The sequence below is a fragment of the Rhinatrema bivittatum genome, chromosome 2 (assembly GCF_901001135.1).
Source record: "Rhinatrema bivittatum chromosome 2, aRhiBiv1.1, whole genome shotgun sequence".
In the NCBI taxonomy this organism is placed as follows: domain Eukaryota; kingdom Metazoa; phylum Chordata; class Amphibia; order Gymnophiona; family Rhinatrematidae; genus Rhinatrema; species Rhinatrema bivittatum.
This window is the reverse complement of record NC_042616.1, coordinates 32,458,201-32,479,125: the sequence shown is the minus strand read 5'-3', so window position 1 is coordinate 32,479,125 and position 20,925 is coordinate 32,458,201. Positions and strand designations below refer to the sequence as shown.

The window sequence follows — 20,925 nt, the reverse complement described above, 5'->3', positions numbered from 1 at the left end:
ATTTTAAAGGAGTTCTGCACGTGAATGTAACATACGATCATAGCAACTTTCAAAGGCCCACGTACGCACGTAAAATGCACTAGCACGTGTCAAACCCTATGGACAAGCCGGTGGCACATACTGTAGCAAGTTTCAGAAGCCCCAGTCTTTAAGCATGCACGTCCTTTCGAAAATTATCCCTTAAGTAACTGTAAATTATTTACACCCAGAAATGTCTCCCCCCTGCTCTGTGCCGAGTCCCAGCACTGGGAGCTCTCCTGATGCAGAAGGTGCTGACGTAGAGATGTGAATCGGAACCAGAATCGGATCCGATATCAGTTCCGATTCACATCTCTAGTGCTGAGTATTTCTGGTTTGTGTTTCAGGTCCCAGTAACCTTTGAGGACGTCGCTGTCCGTTTCTCCCAGGAGGAGTGGGAGGGTTTAGAAGAACGGCAGAAGGAGCTTTACAAGGAGGTGATGAAGGAGAATTATCAGACCCTCAGATCACTGGGTAAGGAGGGACTTAAGCAATTCATTCCTTTAGGAGGGAGAGCGCAGAAGCTGGGTCTTTTGCTCACTGAGTAAGCAGGGTCTGAGGATCCTGCATGGCAGCAGAGCCGGTGCAATTGTATTAGGCGCCCTAGGCAAACCTTCTGCCTTGTGCCTCCACCCCCAACACACAAGTACACATTTTGCATTTATAGTATAGAAACATAGAAATGACGGCAGAAAAAGACCAATCGGCCCGTCCAGTCTGCCCAGCAAGCTCCCACACTTATTTTCCCATCCTGATCTGTTTCACCAGCCACCAAGTTCAGGGCCCTTGTTGATAACTGTTTGATTCAAAATAGATTTTAGATATGATTTTATATGGAAAAGGACATTCAAAGTACAGTTTTCTGAGACAAAAATATCAGTTACAGCAATGCATGTAAATATAATATTCATATTGTCTTTCAACCAGAAAACCCTGCTAAAAGGCAGAAAAGACAGTTGGAACCCTTATGGAATTAGGCCGATTGCAGCTTGTTGGATGTAGGCCTGGCACGCAAAGCCATGAGTGAAGCGAATTACAATTACAATACAGTAAACCTCCCATACCAAAACAGCACTAACTGCCAGCACTCAAAACAGTAACAACCCTACAAAACTGCAAAAGACCAATACACCTTCTGTTAGAAAACAGAACAAGCCTAGCTGCTGTAGAATCCTACACAGAAACTACACGCTAACAAGAATACCTCAAGTTCAGCCATGCATGCATAACACAGACAGGCCCTCATCCTATACCGAATAAAGAGACCATAAAGTAAAAATAAAAAATGTGCAGACAAAATCTGAACTGGAAACCACAACACGAGACTGTGTGCAACACAACAATGGTAAAATAGAAACACTGCCATTCTTCATACAATATCAAACAAGAAAAATCAATAATAGTGAAACCATACTATTAAAAAGAATATTTCAAAATAGCTAACAAATAGAATAGACATCCAGTAATTAAAAACTCCTAAAAATAAAAAGTTCCAACTCCAAAGAAAATATTGAAAAAGACACATCAAATAGCACCCAATAATTAAAACTAACAAGGATATCAAATCAACCATGCTCCATAACTGGAAACTTTTGGATTTTCAGATGCCCTGAGATTGTCACGGATTAGCTGATGGGGTGGGGAGCAGGGGTTGTTGCACACAAATGTTCTCCTTTCTCTCTCATAAATATGCTACACAGTCATATTCGTTCTCTTTCACACACAAACACACAGGCTCTCCCACATAGACATGCTCTACCACACACATTTATACTTTCTCATATATGCATGCACACGCGTATGCACTCTCTCTCTCACCCTCTGTCCCTCACATACACACATCCTCATTCACTCAGATAGGCCCCCTCTCATTCTTTCTCTCTCTCTCACAGAGACACACACATACACCCTTACTCAGGCTCCCTCACTCTCTCTCACACACACATACACACTTGCTCCTTCAAACCCACATAATCCCTCTCATTCACAAACACACACACTCTTACAGGCTCCCTCTCTCTCTTTTACTCACATATAGACTCCTTCGTAAAAGCTGTCTCTCTCACACACACAGGCACTCTCACACCCTGAAACACACACACCTTTCCAGGCTTTCTCTCACAGGCTCTCTTTGTCCCTTATTCTGGGCCTCTCCTTCTGCAGGTGGTATAGCTCCGCCCTCAGCTCTCCCCAGCCTTCCTCTCCTCTGTCTTTTGTTGCGGGATGCACGTGTTCCGCCTGTGACCCCTACTGGACCCTTGCCATCTTCTGCTGCGGGCGAGGCGGGCTGACTCACGGCCTGCCGGGCCTATCTTCATGCACGAGCAGGATGGGGCTCCGCCCCTGGCACATGTAGCTGCTCTTTGCTGTCCCCTCATGATTGGCGCTCTAGGCTACTGCCTAGCTCGCTTAGTGCAGTGGTTCCAAACCTGTGGTCCACGGACCCCTAGGGCTCTACCAGACCATAACAGAGGGTCTGCGGGAAGTGAACTATGAGAGGAGAAAGCCTGGTCTGCACTGCGAAAGAGGTCTGGCAAGCTGGCGCAGACCCCCATCCCATGTTGGCCTCGATAGAAGAGGCTCAGCAGGCTTGCAACACATCCCATCCTGCCAGCAACCACAAAAAGGAGGCCCAACAGGCCACCGGTGCATCCCATCTCGTCGGTTACTGAGAAGGAAGAGACCTGGCAGGCCGCTGGCACGCCTCAATCTGGCGATTAAGAAAGAAAAGGTTGACAGGCTGCCAGCTTACTCCATCCCACCAATGACTAAGAAAGAAAAGTCATAAGAACATAAGACAGGCCGTATTGGGTCAGACCAAGGGTCCATCAAGCCCAGTATCCTGTTTCCAACAGCGGCCCATCCAAGTCGCATGTACCTGGCAAGAAATATAAAGCATTAAATAGATCTCAAGCTACTATTGCTTATTAATTAATAGCAGTTTATGGATTTTTCCTCTAGGAACTTAGCCCTGACTTCCTTAGCCTTACCTCATAGGGGAGCTGTTCCATCCCCTTTATCATTTTGGATGCCCTTCTCTGTACCTTCTCCATCGCAATTATATCTTTTTTGAGATGCGGTGACCAGAATTGTACACAGTATTCAAGGTGCGGTCTCACCATGGAACGATACAGAGGCATTATGACATTTTCCATTTTATTAACCATTCCCTTCCTAATAATTCCCAACATTCTGTTTGCTTTTTTGACTGCCGCAGCACACTGCACCGACGATTTTAAAGTATTATCCACTATGATGCCTAGATCTTTTTCCTGGGCGGTAGCTCCTAATATGGAACCTAACATTGTGTAACTATAGCAAGGGTTATTTTTCCCTATATGCAGCACCTTGCACTTGTCCACATTAAATTTCATCTGCCATTTGGAAGCTCAAGAAAGAAAAGTCATGACAGGCTGCCAGCGGACCCCCATCCTGCTGGCGAAGAAGAAAGAAAAGCCCCTGCAGGCTGCAGCACATTTCATCAGCTGGCAATCACAAAAAAAGAGGCCCAACAGGCTGCCAGTGCATCCCATCCTGCCGGCGACCAAAATAGAAAGAAAGACGGGACCCGACAGACTGCAGTGCATCACATCATCCGGCGACCATGAAGAAAAAGGGCCACCAGTGCATCCCATCCTGCAGGTGGCCAAGAACGAAGAGGCCTGACAGGCTGCTGGCACACCCCATCCTGGCGGCCGAGAAAGAAAATGCTCGACATGCCGCCAGTGCACCCCATCGTGCTGGCAGCCTGAGTGAGGAGGAGATCCTCCCTCCCCCCACAGGCTCCGATAAAAGAGAGTGAGAGCATGTGTGAATATGTGTGAGAGCAGGTCTATATGAGAGAGAGAACGTGTGTATGAGAGAGAGAACATGTGTGTATGAGAGAGAAGAGTCCTGACAGGCTGCTGGTCCAAAAAGAAGAGGCCTTACAGGCTGCTGGTGTGCCCCATCCTACCGTGTGTGAGGAGACTGCACGACCCCCATCTCCCCCTCTCCCGCAGATTCTAGGAAAAGAGAGCATGTGTGTATGTGAGAGCATGTATGTATGAGAGAGGGAGTGTACAAGTATGAACATGTGTGAATGGGAGAGAGGAAGCATGTGTGTGTGTGTATGTACGAGAGACAGGGAGCACATGTGTATGAGAGTGTGTGTGAAAGAGCTTTTGGGAGTGAAAGCCTGCATGAAAGAGAGGGAGAGTGAGTGTGTGTGTGTGAGAGAATGAACATTTGTGTGTGATAGAATGTTCTTTGTGTCTTTCGATTGTTCTTTGTAAGGGCCATGCCCAAAAGTTATTAGTTGTATGTAAACCGATACGATGTGCAAACGGCTATCGGTATAGAAGAGACTCTAAATAAATAAATAAATAAATAAATAAAAATATAAATATAAATATATGACAGAGAGAGGAGACAGTTTATGCGTCCCGCCACACCCCACTAATCCAAAACATCTCAGGGTGAATGGAAATCAAACGTTCCCAAGTATGGAGAGCAGAGGACTTTTTTATTACTGTTAGTTCTAATTGTGTCTGCTATTTTGAAATATTTTATTTGTGTTTGGTAAATAAAAAATAAATTATGAGTTTTTAATCATTGGATTTTATTCTATTCATCAGTTGCTTTGACATTTTTATTTTTTATTAGGTATGTTTTACTGTTACGCTTGATGTTTTATATTTCTTGATGGTATGTAATGTTTCTGGCAATGTTTCTCTTTTTCCACTGTTGCCCTGCATACACAGTCTGGCTTGTGGTTTCCAGATCAGGTTTTGTCTGCATGTTTATGTTTCTACTTTATGGCCTGTTTATTCTGTATTTGGCGAGGATCTGTCTGTGTGCTGCGTGTGTGGGGATCTATGGCAGCCTGACTTGTCCTGTTTTCCTAATAGGAGGTGGCTTGGTGTGTTAGGGCCTGGTGTAATATTCGCAGAGCTGCCTTTGAGTCTGGCAGTTAGAGTGTTATGGTGTGGAATGCTTACTATAGGTCCTGAGTACATGGTTTTTTGCAGGGTTTTGAATTATTACACAGTGTCCCTGGAAGTGGAGGGAGTTTGTGTTGCTGTGGAGACACCAGAATTTGATTTTTATTATTTTTTTTTATGGTGAGTGGTAAGGGGAAAATGATCTTGTTCTGCTCTGCACCCTTTGTTGGGGGAGGGGGGGGGTTTCTGTGAACGCAGGGTATTTAAGGTAGAGCTTGAGGTGCAGGCTTTATATTGGGATTCTGTCCCACTCCCATAGGGAAGACGTTTTAGGGATTGACGCTCTTGAATAATTTTAGTGGTAGTTTTACCAGACGGACGAAACAGGCCAGGGGTTTCTTTCTTGCTTAAGAGGTTCCTCTGTCCAGAGATGCCCAGCACCTTGCGATGATTGGCAAAATGCCTCTTGCTTTTTGAGCAGGGATGTCCTGTCTGTCCGGGTATGGAAGTTGGTAACAGGAGGGTAGGGAAAGAACTACTGGTCCGCCAACAAGATTGATTTCACAGGTTGGTTTCCCTGTCGCAGGTGATTTTCTTAAACAAGTTTAAAAATGACCATGTGCACCAAGCCTCTCGCCACGTCTTCCTTTCAGTGATGTGGGCCTGTCTCAAACATCCCTCCTTCCTCCATCAGTCTCTCGCTTTCTCTCACCTTCCATCTCTACCAGTCCTTTTTCTCTCCTTTCATCCTGCACTAGTCTCTCTCTCTCTCCACCAGTCCATCCCCACCAGTCTCTCTCTCCCTCCCTCCTTCCATCAGTCCATCCCCACCAGTCTCTCTCTCCCTCCATCAGTCCATCCCCACCAGTCTCTCTCTCCCTCCCTCCTTCCATCAGTCCAACCCCACCAGTCTCTCTCTCTCCCTCCCTCCTTCCATCAGTCCATCCCCACCAGTCTCTCTCTCCCTCCCTCCCTCCATCAGTCCATCCCCACCAGTCTCTCTCTCCCTCCCTCCCTCCATCAGTCCATCCCCACCAGTCTCTCTCTCCCTCCCTCCCTCCATCAGTCCATCCCCACCAGTCTCTCTCTCCCTCCCTCCCTCCACCAGCCCATCCCCACCAGTCTCTCTCTCCCTCCCTCCATCAGTCCATCCCCACCAGTCTCTCTCTCTCTCTCCCTCCCTCCTTCCTTCCATCAGCCCATCCCCACCAGTCTCTCTCTCCCTCCCTCCTTCCATCAGTCCATCCCCACCAGTCTCTTTCTCTCTCCCTCCTTCCATCAGTCTAACCCCACCAGTCTCTCTCTCTCTCCCTCCCTCCTTCCATCAGCCCATCCCCACCAGTCTCTCCCTCCCTCCTTCCATCAGTCCATCCCCACCAGTCTCTCTCTCCCTCCTTCCTTCCATCAGTCCATCCCCACCAGTCTCTCTCTCCCTCCCTCCTTCCATCAGTCCATCCCCACCAGTCTCTCTCTCTCCCTCCCTCCTTCCATCAGTCCATCCCCACCAGTCTCTCCCTCCCTCCTTCCATCAGTCCACCCTTGTCACTCTGTCTTGCTCTCCCACTCTGCCGGTCTCTCTCTCTCCCTCCCTCCTTCCATCAGCCCATCCCCACCAGTCTCTCCCTCCCTCCTTCCATCAGTCCATCCCCACCAGTCTCTCTCTCCCTCCTTCCTTCCATCAGTCCATCCCCACCAGTCTCTCTCTCCCTCCCTCCTTCCATCAGCCCATCCCCACCAGTCTCTCCCTCCCTCCTTCCATCAGTCCATCCCCACCAGTCTCTCTCTCCCTCCTTCCTTCCATCAGTCCATCCCCACCAGTCTCTCTCTCTCCCTCCCTCCTTCCATCAGCCCATCCCCACCAGTCTCTCCCTCCCTCCTTCCATCAGTCCATCCCCACCAGTCTCTCTCTCCCTCCTTCCTTCCATCAGTCCATCCCCACCAGTCTCTCTCTCCCTCCCTCCTTCCATCAGTCCATCCCCACCAGTCTCTCTCTCTCCCTCCCTCCTTCCATCAGTCCATCCCCACCAGTCTCTCCCTCCCTCCTTCCATCAGTCCACCCTTGTCACTCTGTCTTGCCCTCCCACTCTGCCGGTCTCTCTCTCTCCCCTCCCGCCATCAGTCCACGCCCTCTGTCGCCCCCCCCCCCGATCCAGGCAGATTCAGCTGTGTGGCTGCCTAAAACTGCAGTATGTAAGTTAATGTATATGAGTCCATTCTTAGCGTTATTGCCGGGCTTTGCAGTTTTACGTATTCTGTTTCTATCGGTGACCAGTACACAATAAGTTTTATTTGTTGTGAATGATGCTGATCTGCATGTAACTATTTCTTTGTCCTTACATTAATGACTTTTCTATATATGGCACAGAGCTGCAGGTAGAAATTACAGAGGGTTCGCGAATATTTCAGAGGTTGAAAAAAAGGGGGGTCCACGCTCCACCAGAAAAGGTTGGGAAGCGCCGGCCCTGGGCGGCAGCGTTGCTGGCTCTTGGGGGGTGCAGGGAGCCACGGTCATCGCGCAGTGTGAGACTCCCGATGGCTGCATTCAAGGCGTGACAGGGGTGGGGGGGGGGGAAGGGGTCCAAAAGGAGCCTTCAGGTCTGCCCCCGATCCCTCCAGCCCAGGACCATCACTGCAAAGAGCGGATTCATAAATTTGGGAGGGGCATAAAATAAGGGAACAGTTCCTGAGGAATTGGGGGGGAGACCCTAACTCTCTCAGAGGGCACTTTCAGCTCAGGGCAGGTTTGGGGGGGTGGGGGTGAGGGTGGGGGAGTTACATTGGTCTGCCTAGGGCGCTACAGACCCGTGCACCGGCCGTGGGTAAAGCTGCAGTCAGGGCACGCTTGGTTCATGTATGTACACGGCATTGTATTCATACATTTTCTGAGGGGGATGTGGCGGAATTACGGTTTTCCCTCTTTTTTTTGGAGATCGCGAGGGCTACATGTTCTTGTCTTAGTTTCACGGCAGCTTTCTGGCAGTTTAGGGCTCTTGGTCTTCCTGTGGCCCTCCCCTCCACGCTCCCTATCGTGTCACCCCTGACCCTGCCTGACTCTCGTCTCCCTCACCTCCCCCCCCCCCCCCCCTCAGTATCTGCCCCTAATCTGCTCAATTTCTGTCACTCTAGTGCTTTCTTCCACCTCTGGTCGGCTCTCTCAGGCCTTCCCTGCCCTCTCAGTGAGGAAATATTTCCTCCTCATTCCTCCATTCATCTTTGTACCTGGATCCTTTTTCTGTTGAAAATGGCCCTTTCTTTTACATTGGTGTAGCCCACAAGGGATTTAAAAGTTTCTATCAATTCCATCTTTTCCTTATTCATATTGTAGTTCAAATCAAGTCTTCTCCATAAACTCTCTAATAATATTCTACTGAGCGACTGAGAGAAACCTAATGCAGTGCTCTTACCCCAGGAACAGGCTCCCCGACCACCACCCCTGAGATTATATCCCACATTGAGCGAGGGGAAGAGCCGTACATCAGGGCTGAGCCGGGATCAGAGGAAGGAGGCACTGGGAGAAGCAGCTGCTCAGGTGAGTGCAGGAATAAGAGGGAGCGGGGTCAAACTGCTGAGCTGGAGAGTGGAAGTGCAGAGACCCCTTCACAAGCTCCTCTGCAGATCTCTCTAATCACTCACAGGGTCTCTGTGACAGGCAGTGCTTGTGTCTGGGTCATTTATTCATATTCAGATAGCCAAAGCTGTAAAGTGTGTGATTTCCGTAATATGATCTGTCCCCAGAATGTCTGTTTTAGGATGCAGTTAAAAGAAAGGGCAAAACGTATACTTTTACATGCTCAAGCCCTGGACAAGTGTATAACAGTAATTTTATATGCATTAAACCTTGCTTCATGGAGGTAATTTTCAGTGGTTCGTATGCATTACCCATTGGATTAAGACTTCAGAGTGCTATGAAAGAGTTTAAGAAAGTATTAAAAACTTGGCTATATGCAGAAGCGTTCCAAGTTGAAGCCAATTAAAAAAAAAATTTTTTTTTGTTATTTTATTAATCACGTTTAACATCTTATTTTATTTTTAATTTTAATGTTTATTTTACTAGGTATATTTAATGTTTAGTTCTTAATCAAATTTCTACTCTATATGCAATGTTAAGTTAGTGTTAGATTTTATGATTGTTTGTTGTTCTTGTTGTTTTGCAACACTGTATTTTTATGTTGATTTTATTATAAAGAAACATTGTACACCGGTGTGAAGGTTTATACCAACATCGGTTTAGAAAAATCAATAAATAAATGAATAAATAAATGTAAGATTAGGACGTACGTGTGTAAAGAGCGTGTGCACTTGCAGCGTTGGATGTAAATATGAACAGGGAAGAAAAAGAGGCAGGATTCGGAAATACCCGCACAGGCGGGAGAGGAAGTCACGTCCCATTGCCCAAATGGCCGCCTAGTCCTCGAGCTCCAGCCCGAATCTACTAACAACCGCGAATATACCGAACCGTGTGGGCGCTGGCACGTGTCGTCGCCTCACAGCCGATCGTGGCCCCAAAATTAAAAAAAAATAAATAAATCGGTTGACCTCGGGCAGTTTTCTTTCCCAGGCAGAGCTGGCTCGATGGCGGAGGGGCCTCGGCGAGGGGTGAAGAGGTGGGTGGAGATGCCTCGGAGGTAGGCCGCAGGCAGGGGGAGGCTGAAGGGCCCAGACAAACTGATTTTCGATTACGGTTTAAGGAGCTCCGTTAAGATACGTCTGGGATAAAAAAAAAAAAAGAAAATTTCTTGCTACGGTGAAAATGTGGATATAACGATCAGCATAGCATCATTTCTAAAGTATTTTTTTTTTTGGCGGAGCACAAAGTCTTTTAGACAATATTCAAAAATTATTTAACATATGAGAATTAGTTTTGGTGGCACTGCATACCCAGGTATATAGTTGGGCTGGTGGTGTGCTTAGGATTACAAGTGCGACGCTGTTTGGTAACCGGGATGGTGCCTGTTAACGGTGCGTATAGGAAACCAGCCCCATTCACTCCTGGAGTTGTTTGAGTATATTGAGCAGAGCTGATCCACAGTAGCAAACGAAAGGCAGAGGTTAGGCTGTGGATCAGAGGGAGCTTCGGGTTTCCCGCTGACCGGTAATGTGGTTGTTTGGGAGCTGGGCATTCGGATTGATGACGACATCGTTCCTCACAAAAGAGGAGCCGCACTGGGAAGGGAGATGGAGGAATCCTGAGAGGGAGGCCGGGAGGAGGAGGGGAGCTCCAGATCGGCGGAGGGGACTGGGTTCACTTTCGTTTTGGATGGGGATCTTGTTATTCCTGGTAGTATTAAGTAAGGGGCTGTGCCGGATGATGTGTAAGCTGCTATAATTGGGTTTTGTATAGGCCTTACTGCAGTTTTACAGCTGAAAATTATTTCACTCAATGTGAAAGGTTTGAATTCCCTGACTAAGGAGGTTGCTCATTGCAAGAAGCGAAGGCATTGCAGGCAAACATTTTATTTTGTCAGGCCGTACATCTAAGGAAGCGCAAGGAGGGACTATTCTTATCAGCAAGGCTCTTCCCAGAGCAATGTTTCCTCTTTGTCCTGCCAGACCAGTAGCCTGTGGGATTCTCCCTCCCACCAGCAGATGGGGACAGAGTGCAAAAGCTTCCTCTCTGACCTCACTACCATAAAGGCTGGCCCAGCAGAGGGGACGTCAGTAGTCACTGAGTTTGAGGCGTGGCCCCATGGCAACGATCTTCCCTAGGAGCCAGGGCCCGGCTGGGGAGCCCCCTCGGGATGACGGCCTCTGTAAGTCTGATCTTCCCTCCCCAGGGCAACCAGGTGGTGCGGTCTCCTCGTTTCCCGGATGCTTAAAAAAAAAAAAATAAAAAAGGTGGAGAAGCAGCCCAGCCCGAAGCATTCACAGCCTTCCCCAGGTGTGGACAAGGGGAGGGAGGTGCACCAGGTGTGGGGCTCGGCGGGTACCTAGCGTTGCCAGGTCCTTTTGTCATGATCGCAATGACGAGAAGCGCAGGCCCTGGCGGGGGAACTGAGCAGCGCACGTGGGGGGTGCGCGTCTTTTCCCGGTGCTGCTGGAGCCGGCACTGGGGCGGTCGAGGCTTTCCTGTGCAGCGTCGGCGGGAGGGCCAGCGACCGGGAGTCAGAATGTCTCCTCCGACATCATATTAGCCATGCATCAGGCCTATCGCCGAAAGAAGGAGGAGCAGGGCAAGGCAGCTGCCCCAGGGGAGAAGCCCAAGCCACGGGAGGATTGGAGGCCTGGTTCACGGACCCCGGAGATAGAGGCGGAAGAAGGTTCTTCTCAGGAGGAATCCAAAACGTAGGGACGCGGCAGTTCATTTGTGTAGATCAGAAGAGCTGGGTGCCCTGATCTCAAAGGTCTCGCAAGTCCTTAGTTGGAAGGAGGAAATGCCCAAGGCCAGAATGAAGGGCAACCCCAGTCTGACAGGGATAAAGAAACCTCGCGAAGCTTTTTCTGTCCATTCGGCAATCCAGGATACGCTGACAGCGGAGCAGGAGATCCCGGAGTCTGGGCTTAGGAGCCGTAAAACTGTGCAAAGGCCGCACCCGAACAGATCAAGAGGCTCCTAAATCTGCCCGGAGTGGGCGCAGCTACCTCGGCAGTGGCAGAAAAGACTACGAATCTGGCGGCGTGAGGATCAGCCCTTAAAGGTCACCAACACGACAGAAGTGGGAGACGCTGCTGGGAAAAAAGGGTTTTGAGCTTCCATCCTTGGGGCTGGCTGTGTGGCCAGGGCCCTTCTGACCTGGTCTCAACAGGAGGCCCAGGGTCCAGAGGAGGCAGGCGCCTCGGGGGAATGGGGGCGGACGTGACCCTAGTGGAATCGGTAGGGGCCTTTGCGGCAGACACTACGTATGACCTCGTAAGAGTTTCAGCTTAAGCTAGCGGCTCCTACGGCTTGAGAAACTGGGCAGCAGGCTTGGCGTCCAAGAGCAGACTGGGAGAGCTGCCCTTGAAAGGGAGGCTACTGTGCGGAGAAAATGGTCTAAGACTGGGGGAAGAACGAGGCCCCCCAAGCGTTGCCAGAAGAGAGACCCAGCGGTTTCACAAGGGGGGGGGGGGAGGGGTCATTGGAGGCAGTGGCCCAAGGAGTATAGACAGAGGGGGGCGGCGGAGGCCGGACCTCCTGCCCTGTTAGGATCCCTAGCAGATCTCAGCCTTTTCGGGGAAGAGGCAATTCCCGAGTCCCCCTTAGTAACAAAAGCCCGCAGCGACGGGGAGCAGGCCCTCGCTCCATGGTTCCTCGGGCAGGGGATAGATTGCAGAACTTTTATCAGGGGTGGGCCAAGGCGACGGAGAACCAGTGGGTCCGGGATCTAAGAGGCAGATTTAAAAATCCCCATGTGAAGATCCCTTCATCTCCTCCCCATCCGAGGCGAGCAGGAGAGATGCCGTCCGGCAGACTCTAGGCAGGTTACAGGCCCTTGTCCCGGTACCTCCCGGTCAGGAGGGCATGAAGGTGCTTTCCATTTATTTCCCTAGCACCGAACAAAGAGGGAGGCTTTCAGCCGGTACTGGATCTACAGCAGGTAAATAAAGAACTGCTGGTCCCCTGTTTTTCACACGGAGTCACTGGCAACAGTAAAGACGGCCGTAAGGACAGGGGACTTTCTCGCAGCCCTAGATAAGAACAGAACATAAGAACATAAGGCTTGTCATACTGGCTCAGAACAAGGGTCCGTCAAGCCCAGTATCCTGTTTCCAACAATGGCCAATCCAGGTTACAAGTACCTGGCAGGATCCCAAGGGCTAGAGAGATGCCAAGCTTAGTCCTGGGGGAATTCTGCGCTACTGCGGAGCGCAGAATTCCCCCCCCCCCCCCCCCGTGCAGAAAATAGCAGAGGAGATCCCGGGCTGCGCGCCGTTCGCAGCAAAGATGAAGGACCGGGCGCACCGTTCGCGGCGAAAAGGGAAGGCCACCCCCGTGTGCCGCGAATGGAGTGCGCTCCGCTCGTGATGAAGACGGAAGGCAGCCCGTGTGCTGCGAACGGCGCGACCGGGCCTTCCTCTTCGCCGCGAACGGAGCGCGTCCCGCAGCACGCGCGGGACGCGCTCCGTTCGCTTCATGCCGGTGAGAGAGAATGTGTGTGTGTGAGAGAGGGGAGGGGAGGATGAGAGAGAGCAGGAGGGTGTGAGAGAGAGCATTTATTTATTTATTTATTTATTTATTTACTTATTTAAAATGTTTTATATACCGACAACCGTTTGCACATCGTGCAAACATGGGAAGTAAGGGGGGTGCGGGGGATGTGTGGGTTTCAGAGAGGGAGCCTATATGAGGGGGAGGGGAGGGTGACAGAGAGCATGGGAGGTAAGAGAGCGGGGGGGAGGATGCTTGAGTGTATATATACCTTATTCTGGTTTTGACTGGGAGGCAGTGAGCTGATGTAGGATTGCTTTGGCGCCCACCAAACTTCTGTAAAAACTGGCGGCATTTCAGACTGTATCTTGAAATGCCATTAAGTGGAGAACTGAAATAGTCAGTTTGATTGGTGAGAAATGGATGTAGCATGGTAGCAAGGTTGTGTTGATCAAAATGATCGTGCACTTGTTGAATACGGTGCAGGTGCACAAAGGAAGTTATGACCCTTTGAGATCTGAGTTTCCATCAAGAGATTCGGATTGACTTGAACCCACCCCCTAAGCTTCATACTGACTATATTAAGGTGTAAAGGGAAGGCAGAGGTTGCAGGGGATGACCTGGATGGCTTAGCCAGAGGAATTCTGTTTTGCAGGGGTTACATTTGAGTTTGTGGTTGAGATTAGCAATGGGCGAGGCGTAGTCAGATCCCATTTTGATGCAGAGTTGGATGCCTGCAAATAAAGTGGCATTCTGAGCTGAAGAGGTTACAAATGAGGTTACAGTTTGGACAAATGGAAGTCTTGAAAAAGGACTGGTGAGAGGACCGAGCCCGGAAGTATTCCGTCGGTGAGATCTCTGGGCATGGATAACAGACTGGGTCTAGTTAAATAGTAAAGATTCAAACCATTTGTCAATGTCAGTGTCCCCCAATCATTGACTCGGGAGTCGGCGATCTCCATTGTTAAAGGCAGCAGAAAGGGCACGGGAGGGAGTCCCCAGCCTGGACCGCATTCAGGTGAATTCTGCTAGCAATGGCCATCGGGGGCCTTTTCTGAGGCTGGACTGCTGACTGTGCAGGGGGCGCTCTCTTCTAGGAAGTCTCGGAGTTGAAAGTAAACCACTTTACCCACAAACGTGGCTAAGAAAGGAAGGGTTTGGATTAGGGCGTGGTTTCTGCAAGCCAGGTTTGGTAACAGCCAGTTTTAAATGAGCAGGGTGGGAGCCTTCGTTATTACTAGGTTATGGTTCAGGATGCAGGGGAATCTGGGATGGATAAGGGTCTAAGGGGCTCAGGGATCGACCTGATTGTCTGGAGGATCTTCTCCGCCTCTCACGGGAGATTGATTGATTAGAATTGAAATTTAAAAAAATATCACCTTCCAGGAGCTGCAGCTGGTCCAGTCCCCTGGCATCAGTTCCATAGAAAGAGCATCAGTCCTGTGTTACGGAGCTTCTTAATTGTAAATGCCATTGTTTGGAATATTTGTTTATATTTGTAATTGAAAGTACTTATCATAGCTGTGACTGCTTGCTGTCACCTTCAGTGAAGCATTCCCCAAGACAGTGGTTCTCAACCTGTTTTTGGCCGGGACACACCTGACAGATGGTTCTCACATGCGTGACGCACTGAACACGTGACCATCACGGGGCTAAATGTAAACATGCATTCTGCATCCTCAGGAACCCCCTCGACCCCCAACAATGGGTGCAGAGCAGAACTAGGGCATTCCCCCCCCCCCCCCACGTTCAATTTACTATACCAAAAAAGAGATATTTCTGGTGCCATCTCAATAACAGCAACATAAACACTCTCTCCTACCAGGTGCAATACCCCTCCTTATGAAAAGACAGTAATTTACCACCAATGCATGTTCTATTGAGAAAACACAACAAATAATGTTGATACAAATGCCCACATGCTAGTAAAATACTTCACCTCGGTCACACACATAGAGTCAACCTTCACCGAGTACAGAAAGACCACAAATTACAAATATGGAAACAGAAACTGGAAAGGAAACTCAAAAAAGCCACTCTGCATGCAGTGCAAAACAGAAATATAGCACCTATCGGACTTCCAGGATCTGAATTAATGTACACAAACTAACGTGCACAAAGTTACACCTGCATTATGGAACTCAAACAGTAACAACTCTACCTATGAAAAGGCAGCACTGCAAAAATTACACCGGGCCCTAAACCCCAATACACCTCCTATTAGGAAAACCGGACAAGCCAAGCTGCTATAGATCCCTACCAAGAAACTGCAAGCTCGCAGAACACAGACAGACCCTCACCAAATACAGAATAAAGTGACCAGAAAGCTAATGTTTTTGCGTTGTTGCACTGCATACAGAGTTTGGCTTCTTGCTGTTTCCAGTTCAGTTTTTGTCTCCACATTTTTATTTATCAATTGCCCGAGAAATATAAAATAATTCTAAAACTAGAATATAATAAATGTTTCAAAACAACTGATAAATGGAACATCCAGTCATGAAAAATTTTCAAAATTATTAAAAATTCTCCAAACACCAATAAAGTATTTTTTACAGCAGACACATCACATAATACCTAATAATTAAAATGGCAGTCAATCAAGAAAGATAAACTTAAAAAGCCACCTTTACTTACCCTCTCTAGCAACTCTTCTACTCCTTTCCCTTCCAGGCCAATAGCACTCACCAGAAGCAGTAAGGGCTGCTGAAGCTCTGTCCTCACAGTCCTCTTCCTTAGGACCCATGACTAGTGTATCTCACATACACACACACACCAGTCACCTGCCTGACCGATCTCTCTTTCTCTCACACACACACACCAGTCACCTGCCTGACCGATCTCTCTTTCTCTCACACACAAACACACACACCAGTCACCTGCCTGACCGATCTCTCTTTCTCTCACACACAAACACACACACCAGTCACCTGCCTGACCGATCTCTCTTTCTCTCACACACAAACACACACACCAGTCACCTGCCTGACCGATCTCTCTCACACACACACCAGTCATCTGCCTGACCGATCTCTCTTTCTCTCACACACACACCAGTCATCTGCCTGACCAATCTCTCTCTCACACACACACACACCAGTCATCTGCCTGACCAATCTCTCTCTCACACACACACACACCAGTCATCTGCCTGACCAATCTCTCTCTAACACATGTCACATCCATGACCAATCTCTCACACTCAAGTCAATTCCCTGACCAATCTCTTTCTCTCCCATACACACACACAGTCACGTCCCTGTCCAATCTCTTTCTCTCACATATATACACACACACTAGTCACATCCCTGACCAATCTTTCTCTCACACATACCAGTGACTTTCCTGAGCAGTCTCTTGCTCTCACACATTTCTCTTACTTACACACACATTCTCTCATACACTTACACACATGCTGATTCACTCTCTGTCTCACTCACCCCACCCACAGCACACATGGCAGCTACAGCACAAGGTAGCCGGTATGCTGCTATTAAAAGCAGAGTCCTGATAGACTGGAAACTGCAGCAGGAGTGACCTCCCCAGCCCCACAGCGCTAAGAAGGCAGCACTCAGCTGTTTGCTTGTGCTGCGATCGATCGCAGCACAGAGCAATCAGCTGAGAATGTAATTTTATGCTTTTCTCCCCACCCCAGCCTTTTTTTTTTTTGCAGTTTGATTATTATTATTATTAATTTTTTATTTCCTTGCTGGTGTGGCGCTGGTGAGAGAAGGGCAGGTCGGCGCCTGTACTCCTGCAGGCCCTGGCAAAGTGGCCAGCCAGCATCAAATGCGATTTCTGCAGCATCAGCATGACCTTTTCTTCTTCCCGCCTCCCCGGTAAACATCGCTTCCTCTTCCGGGCCACAGGGGCGGGAAGAAGAAAAGGTCACGTTCCTGTTGCCGGCTTCCACAAACGCCGCTACCGTTCCCCCTCGGGGCTTGAATGTGCTGATAGCCCGGGCAGGAACGGCAGCAGTGCTCGTCTCGCTGAGGTGAAGGGGGGGGGGGGAAGAGCGGCGGGTGCGCGACACTCCTGCCGGTGCTTCGCGATACACCAGTGTGCCGCCACACGCCGGTTGAGAACCACTGCCCCGAGTGACGGTCGTCATTCCGCTGTCAGAACCTGATGCGGATCTGCGTTTCAGAAACGAGGTGCTTCAGGGGTCTGCGTCGGGCTCTGTTGAATATCGCTTGGGGACCGCTTCAGTGAAAGAGACAGCAAGAAGTCATAGATATGGAAGTACTTTTAATTTGCAAATATGAAAAAAAATTGAAACGAGTAATGTAAAATTGCGAAGTGCTCGCTGTTGTCCATTTTTATAAGGACTTTCAGGTGATTTATAGTGAAGCACTGATTGCATTTGCAAGATTAACGATGTCTGTGCATGAAGATCTCGATTAATATTTTGAACTGAGTGCTGGACCTCATAGGGCTATTTAAGAACAATTTAAGTTAGTTTGCAAAGTGGTTTTTGTTATGTGCGAGTTACATAAAACAATGTTTTGAGAATTTATACACCTGATGGTGCTGAGATGTTCAGTCCTCTTCTTGATCCTCCTCTGAGACCCAGCGAGGTGCTCTTGTTCATCCCTAAAGGCTAGAGGATGGGAATAAATAAGTAAAGCTTAACCAGCACGGAGCGGCAGTTACTACCCTTAACAGAAACATGGGGGTAATCTGCATGGAGCGGCAGTTACTACCCTTAACAGAAACATGGGGGTAACCTGCACGGAGCGGCAGTAACTACCCTTAACAGAAACATGGGATAACCTGCATGGAGCGGCAGTTACTACCCTTAACAGAAACATGGGGGTAACCTGCACGGAGCGGCAGATCTACCCTTAACAGAAACATGAGGGTAACCTGCATGGAGTGGCATACTACCTTGGGAAGCTTGCTGGGCAGATTGGATGGACCATTTTGGTCTTTTTCTGCCGTCATTACTATGTTACTATGTTAAAATGCTGCGGAAAGAAGGGGTTGCAGCTGCCTTACACCCCTGTTCCCTCTGAGATGTGTTAATGCTAGGAAACTCTGGCCGTTGTTGCTGTGAGTCTCTTTCACATGTAGTAATCTCTGTCCTTTATTTTCTTATCCAGAGATTGATGAGTCCAAGAGAAGACACGAGGAGACGCATCCCGAGAAACAGCTGGAAGTGGCTAAAACTGTATCAGAGAAAGAAAGAGCGGATACCTGCCCATGTTGTGCCTGGGGCAAAAACTGCTGGCATCGTTGCAAACCAGAGGAAAGGCTGAGAAATCTGTCAGGAGACTCCACTGAGAATGTGACTCCCTGTGAGCAAAGTACACAACATCTGGGAAAACAGACTGGGTTGAGACTCTTTTCATACAGTGAAAGTGCAAATAAAGTAATATTAACAGTTCACCATAAGATTCCTATAAGAGAGAAAGCATTTCCATGTAGTGAATGTAATAAAAGCTTCATTTATCCATCACAACTGAAAATGCATCAGAAGATTCATTCAGGAGAAAAGCAATTTACATGTACTGACTATGATAACAGCTTCATTTGGAAATCAGAAATGAAAAGGCATGAAAGGATGCACACAGCAGAGAAACAATTCACTTGCACTGAGTGTGATAAAAGCTTCTGTTGGAAAGGAAATCTGAGAAGGCATGAAAGGATCCACACAGAGAAACCATTTACATGCACTGAGTGTGATAAAAGCTTCAGTCAGAAAGTGGAACTGAAAAGCCACGTACGGAAGCACACTGGAGAGAAACCATTTACATGTACTGAGTGCGAGAAAAGCTTCAGTGGAAAATCGGATCTGAAAAGGCATGAAAGAATACACACAGGAGAAAAAACCATTTACATGCACAGAGTGTAATAAAAGCTTTATTTGTAAATCAACCTTGAAAAACCATGAAAGTATCCACAGGAGCGAGAAACAATTTACGTGCAGAGAATGTGAAAAAAGCTTCATTTGTAAATCAGCCTTGAAAAAACATGAAATTATCCACATGGGTGAGAAACCATTTGCATGTACTGAGTGCGATAAAGGCTTCATTTGGAAATCAGAACTAAAAAGGCATGAAAGAAGCCACATGGGGGAGAAACCATTTACATGTGCTGAGTGTGATAAAGGGTTCACTGGGAAGTGGGAACTGAAAAGGCATGAAAAGAACCATGCAGAAGATAAACCATTTGCATGCACTGAGTGTGATAAAGGCTTTATATGGAAATCAGAACTGAAAAGACATGAAAGTATCCACATGGGGGAGAAACTATTTGCATGCACAGAGTGTGAGAAAAGTTTCATTTCTAAGGCAGCCTTGAAAATGCATGAAAGAATCCACACAGGCAAGAAACCTTTTACATGCACTGAGTGTGATAAAAGCTTCAGTTGGAAATCAAACCTGAAAATGCATGAAAGGATCCACACAGGTGAGAAACCTTTTACATGCACTGAATGTGCTAAAAGCTTCATTTGTAAATCTAACTTGAAAATGCATGAAATGATCCACACAGGTGAGAAACCATTTACATGCACCGATTGTGATAAAAGCTTTAGTCATAAAGTGGAACTGAAAAGGCATGTACGGAGGCACACTGGAGAGAAACCATTTAAATGCAGTGAATGTGATAAAAGCTTCAGTGGTAAATCATACTTGAAAATGCATAAAAGGCTCCACACAGGAGAAAAACCATTTACATGCACTGAGTGTGATAAAAGCTATATTTGTAAATCAACCTTGAAGAAACATGAAAGTATCCATAGGGGGGAGAAGCCATTTACATGCACTGATTGTGATAAAAGCTTCAGTAATAAAGTGGAACTGAAAAGCCATGTACGGAGGCACACTGGAGAGAAACCATTTACATGCACCGAGTGTGATAAAAGCTTCAGTTGGAAATCCTACCTGAAATTGCATGAAAGGATCCACCGAGGAGAGAAACCATTTACATGCACTGAATGTTCTAAAAGGTTTATATTTAAATCAAACCTCAAAAGGCATGAAAGGATCCATCAAGGAGAGAATAAGATGGAGTAAATGTCTCTCAAATAGTCTTGCTGAGTCTCTTCATGCGGTGACCCTGTTGCATAATACCTAAACTAACTCTCAGCTAGGTGACTACTATTGAAGTGTGATAAGCAAAAAGAAAAATTCATACTGGCTCCATGTTGCCCAGGATAAAAAGGTACCCACTCTTAGTCTAATCACTAGGGCTAATGATGGTGGTAGTAATAGTGCTGAACTTTCAGGTAAAAGTGAAATCCCTGGTGCAGCTAAAGGCCATGGTGTAATTAACCCACTGTAGCAACGAATAAACCACAGAAGCTAATGAAAAAAATTAAGAAGATTATCTACTACAAGTGGCCCCCTGAAGACAGAAAGGAGATAAATGCACTGCTGTTTCTGTGCCAGAAATCCCATTTTTATATCTGTGGCTACACAAAGAGAGCGCGCCAAAATTGAAAGAGAGAGCAATTATATCAAAGGCAAAGATGCAAAAGGCATTGGCTAAAAATCTTAGGTCTTTATTTGGTGACATCATGCCACAGAAATACTTAAGTGACATCATCTTGAGACAACTGAACGATGAAGCTGAGAAAGAAGGAAATGTGGCTAGGAACCCCAGAGGAGAGAGGAAAAAATGAGACACCCCCAAAAATAAGGACCACCAGAGCAGGGCATGTCTGAGCAGCTGGAAGGGGGGTAGGGAAGACAGCTGATGGGGTACCTTTAGGTGATGGAGATAAGCTGTCAGGACAATTAAAGAATACCACAGTAAAGACACCAAAGAGTAGTGCAAAACAATCCAGGAAGAAGAGCAAGAAGGAGAACGAGACACGCCCAACATGTAAGGACTATAGGAGAGGAAGTTCCCAAATGGCCAGAGGAGGAGTAGGCGGTAACTGGTGGGGTGTCCCTGGGGAAGGAGGGTGCATTGTGG

The 20,925-nt window shown here is 47.8% G+C and overlaps 1 protein-coding gene across 1 annotated transcript in view; it reads left to right on the top strand.

Annotated features, from left to right (window-relative positions):
* LOC115083761 (oocyte zinc finger protein XlCOF6-like) overlaps positions 1-20,925 on the top strand; it is a 29,885-nt gene extending 8,960 nt beyond the window's left edge. Inside the window, 4 exon segments of the mRNA XM_029587768.1 lie at positions 366-492; positions 8,350-8,469; positions 18,105-18,826; positions 18,828-20,925. Coding sequence (XP_029443628.1) covers positions 366-492; positions 8,350-8,469; positions 18,105-18,826; positions 18,828-20,021 — 2,163 coding nt within the window. The 3' untranslated portion in view covers positions 20,022-20,925.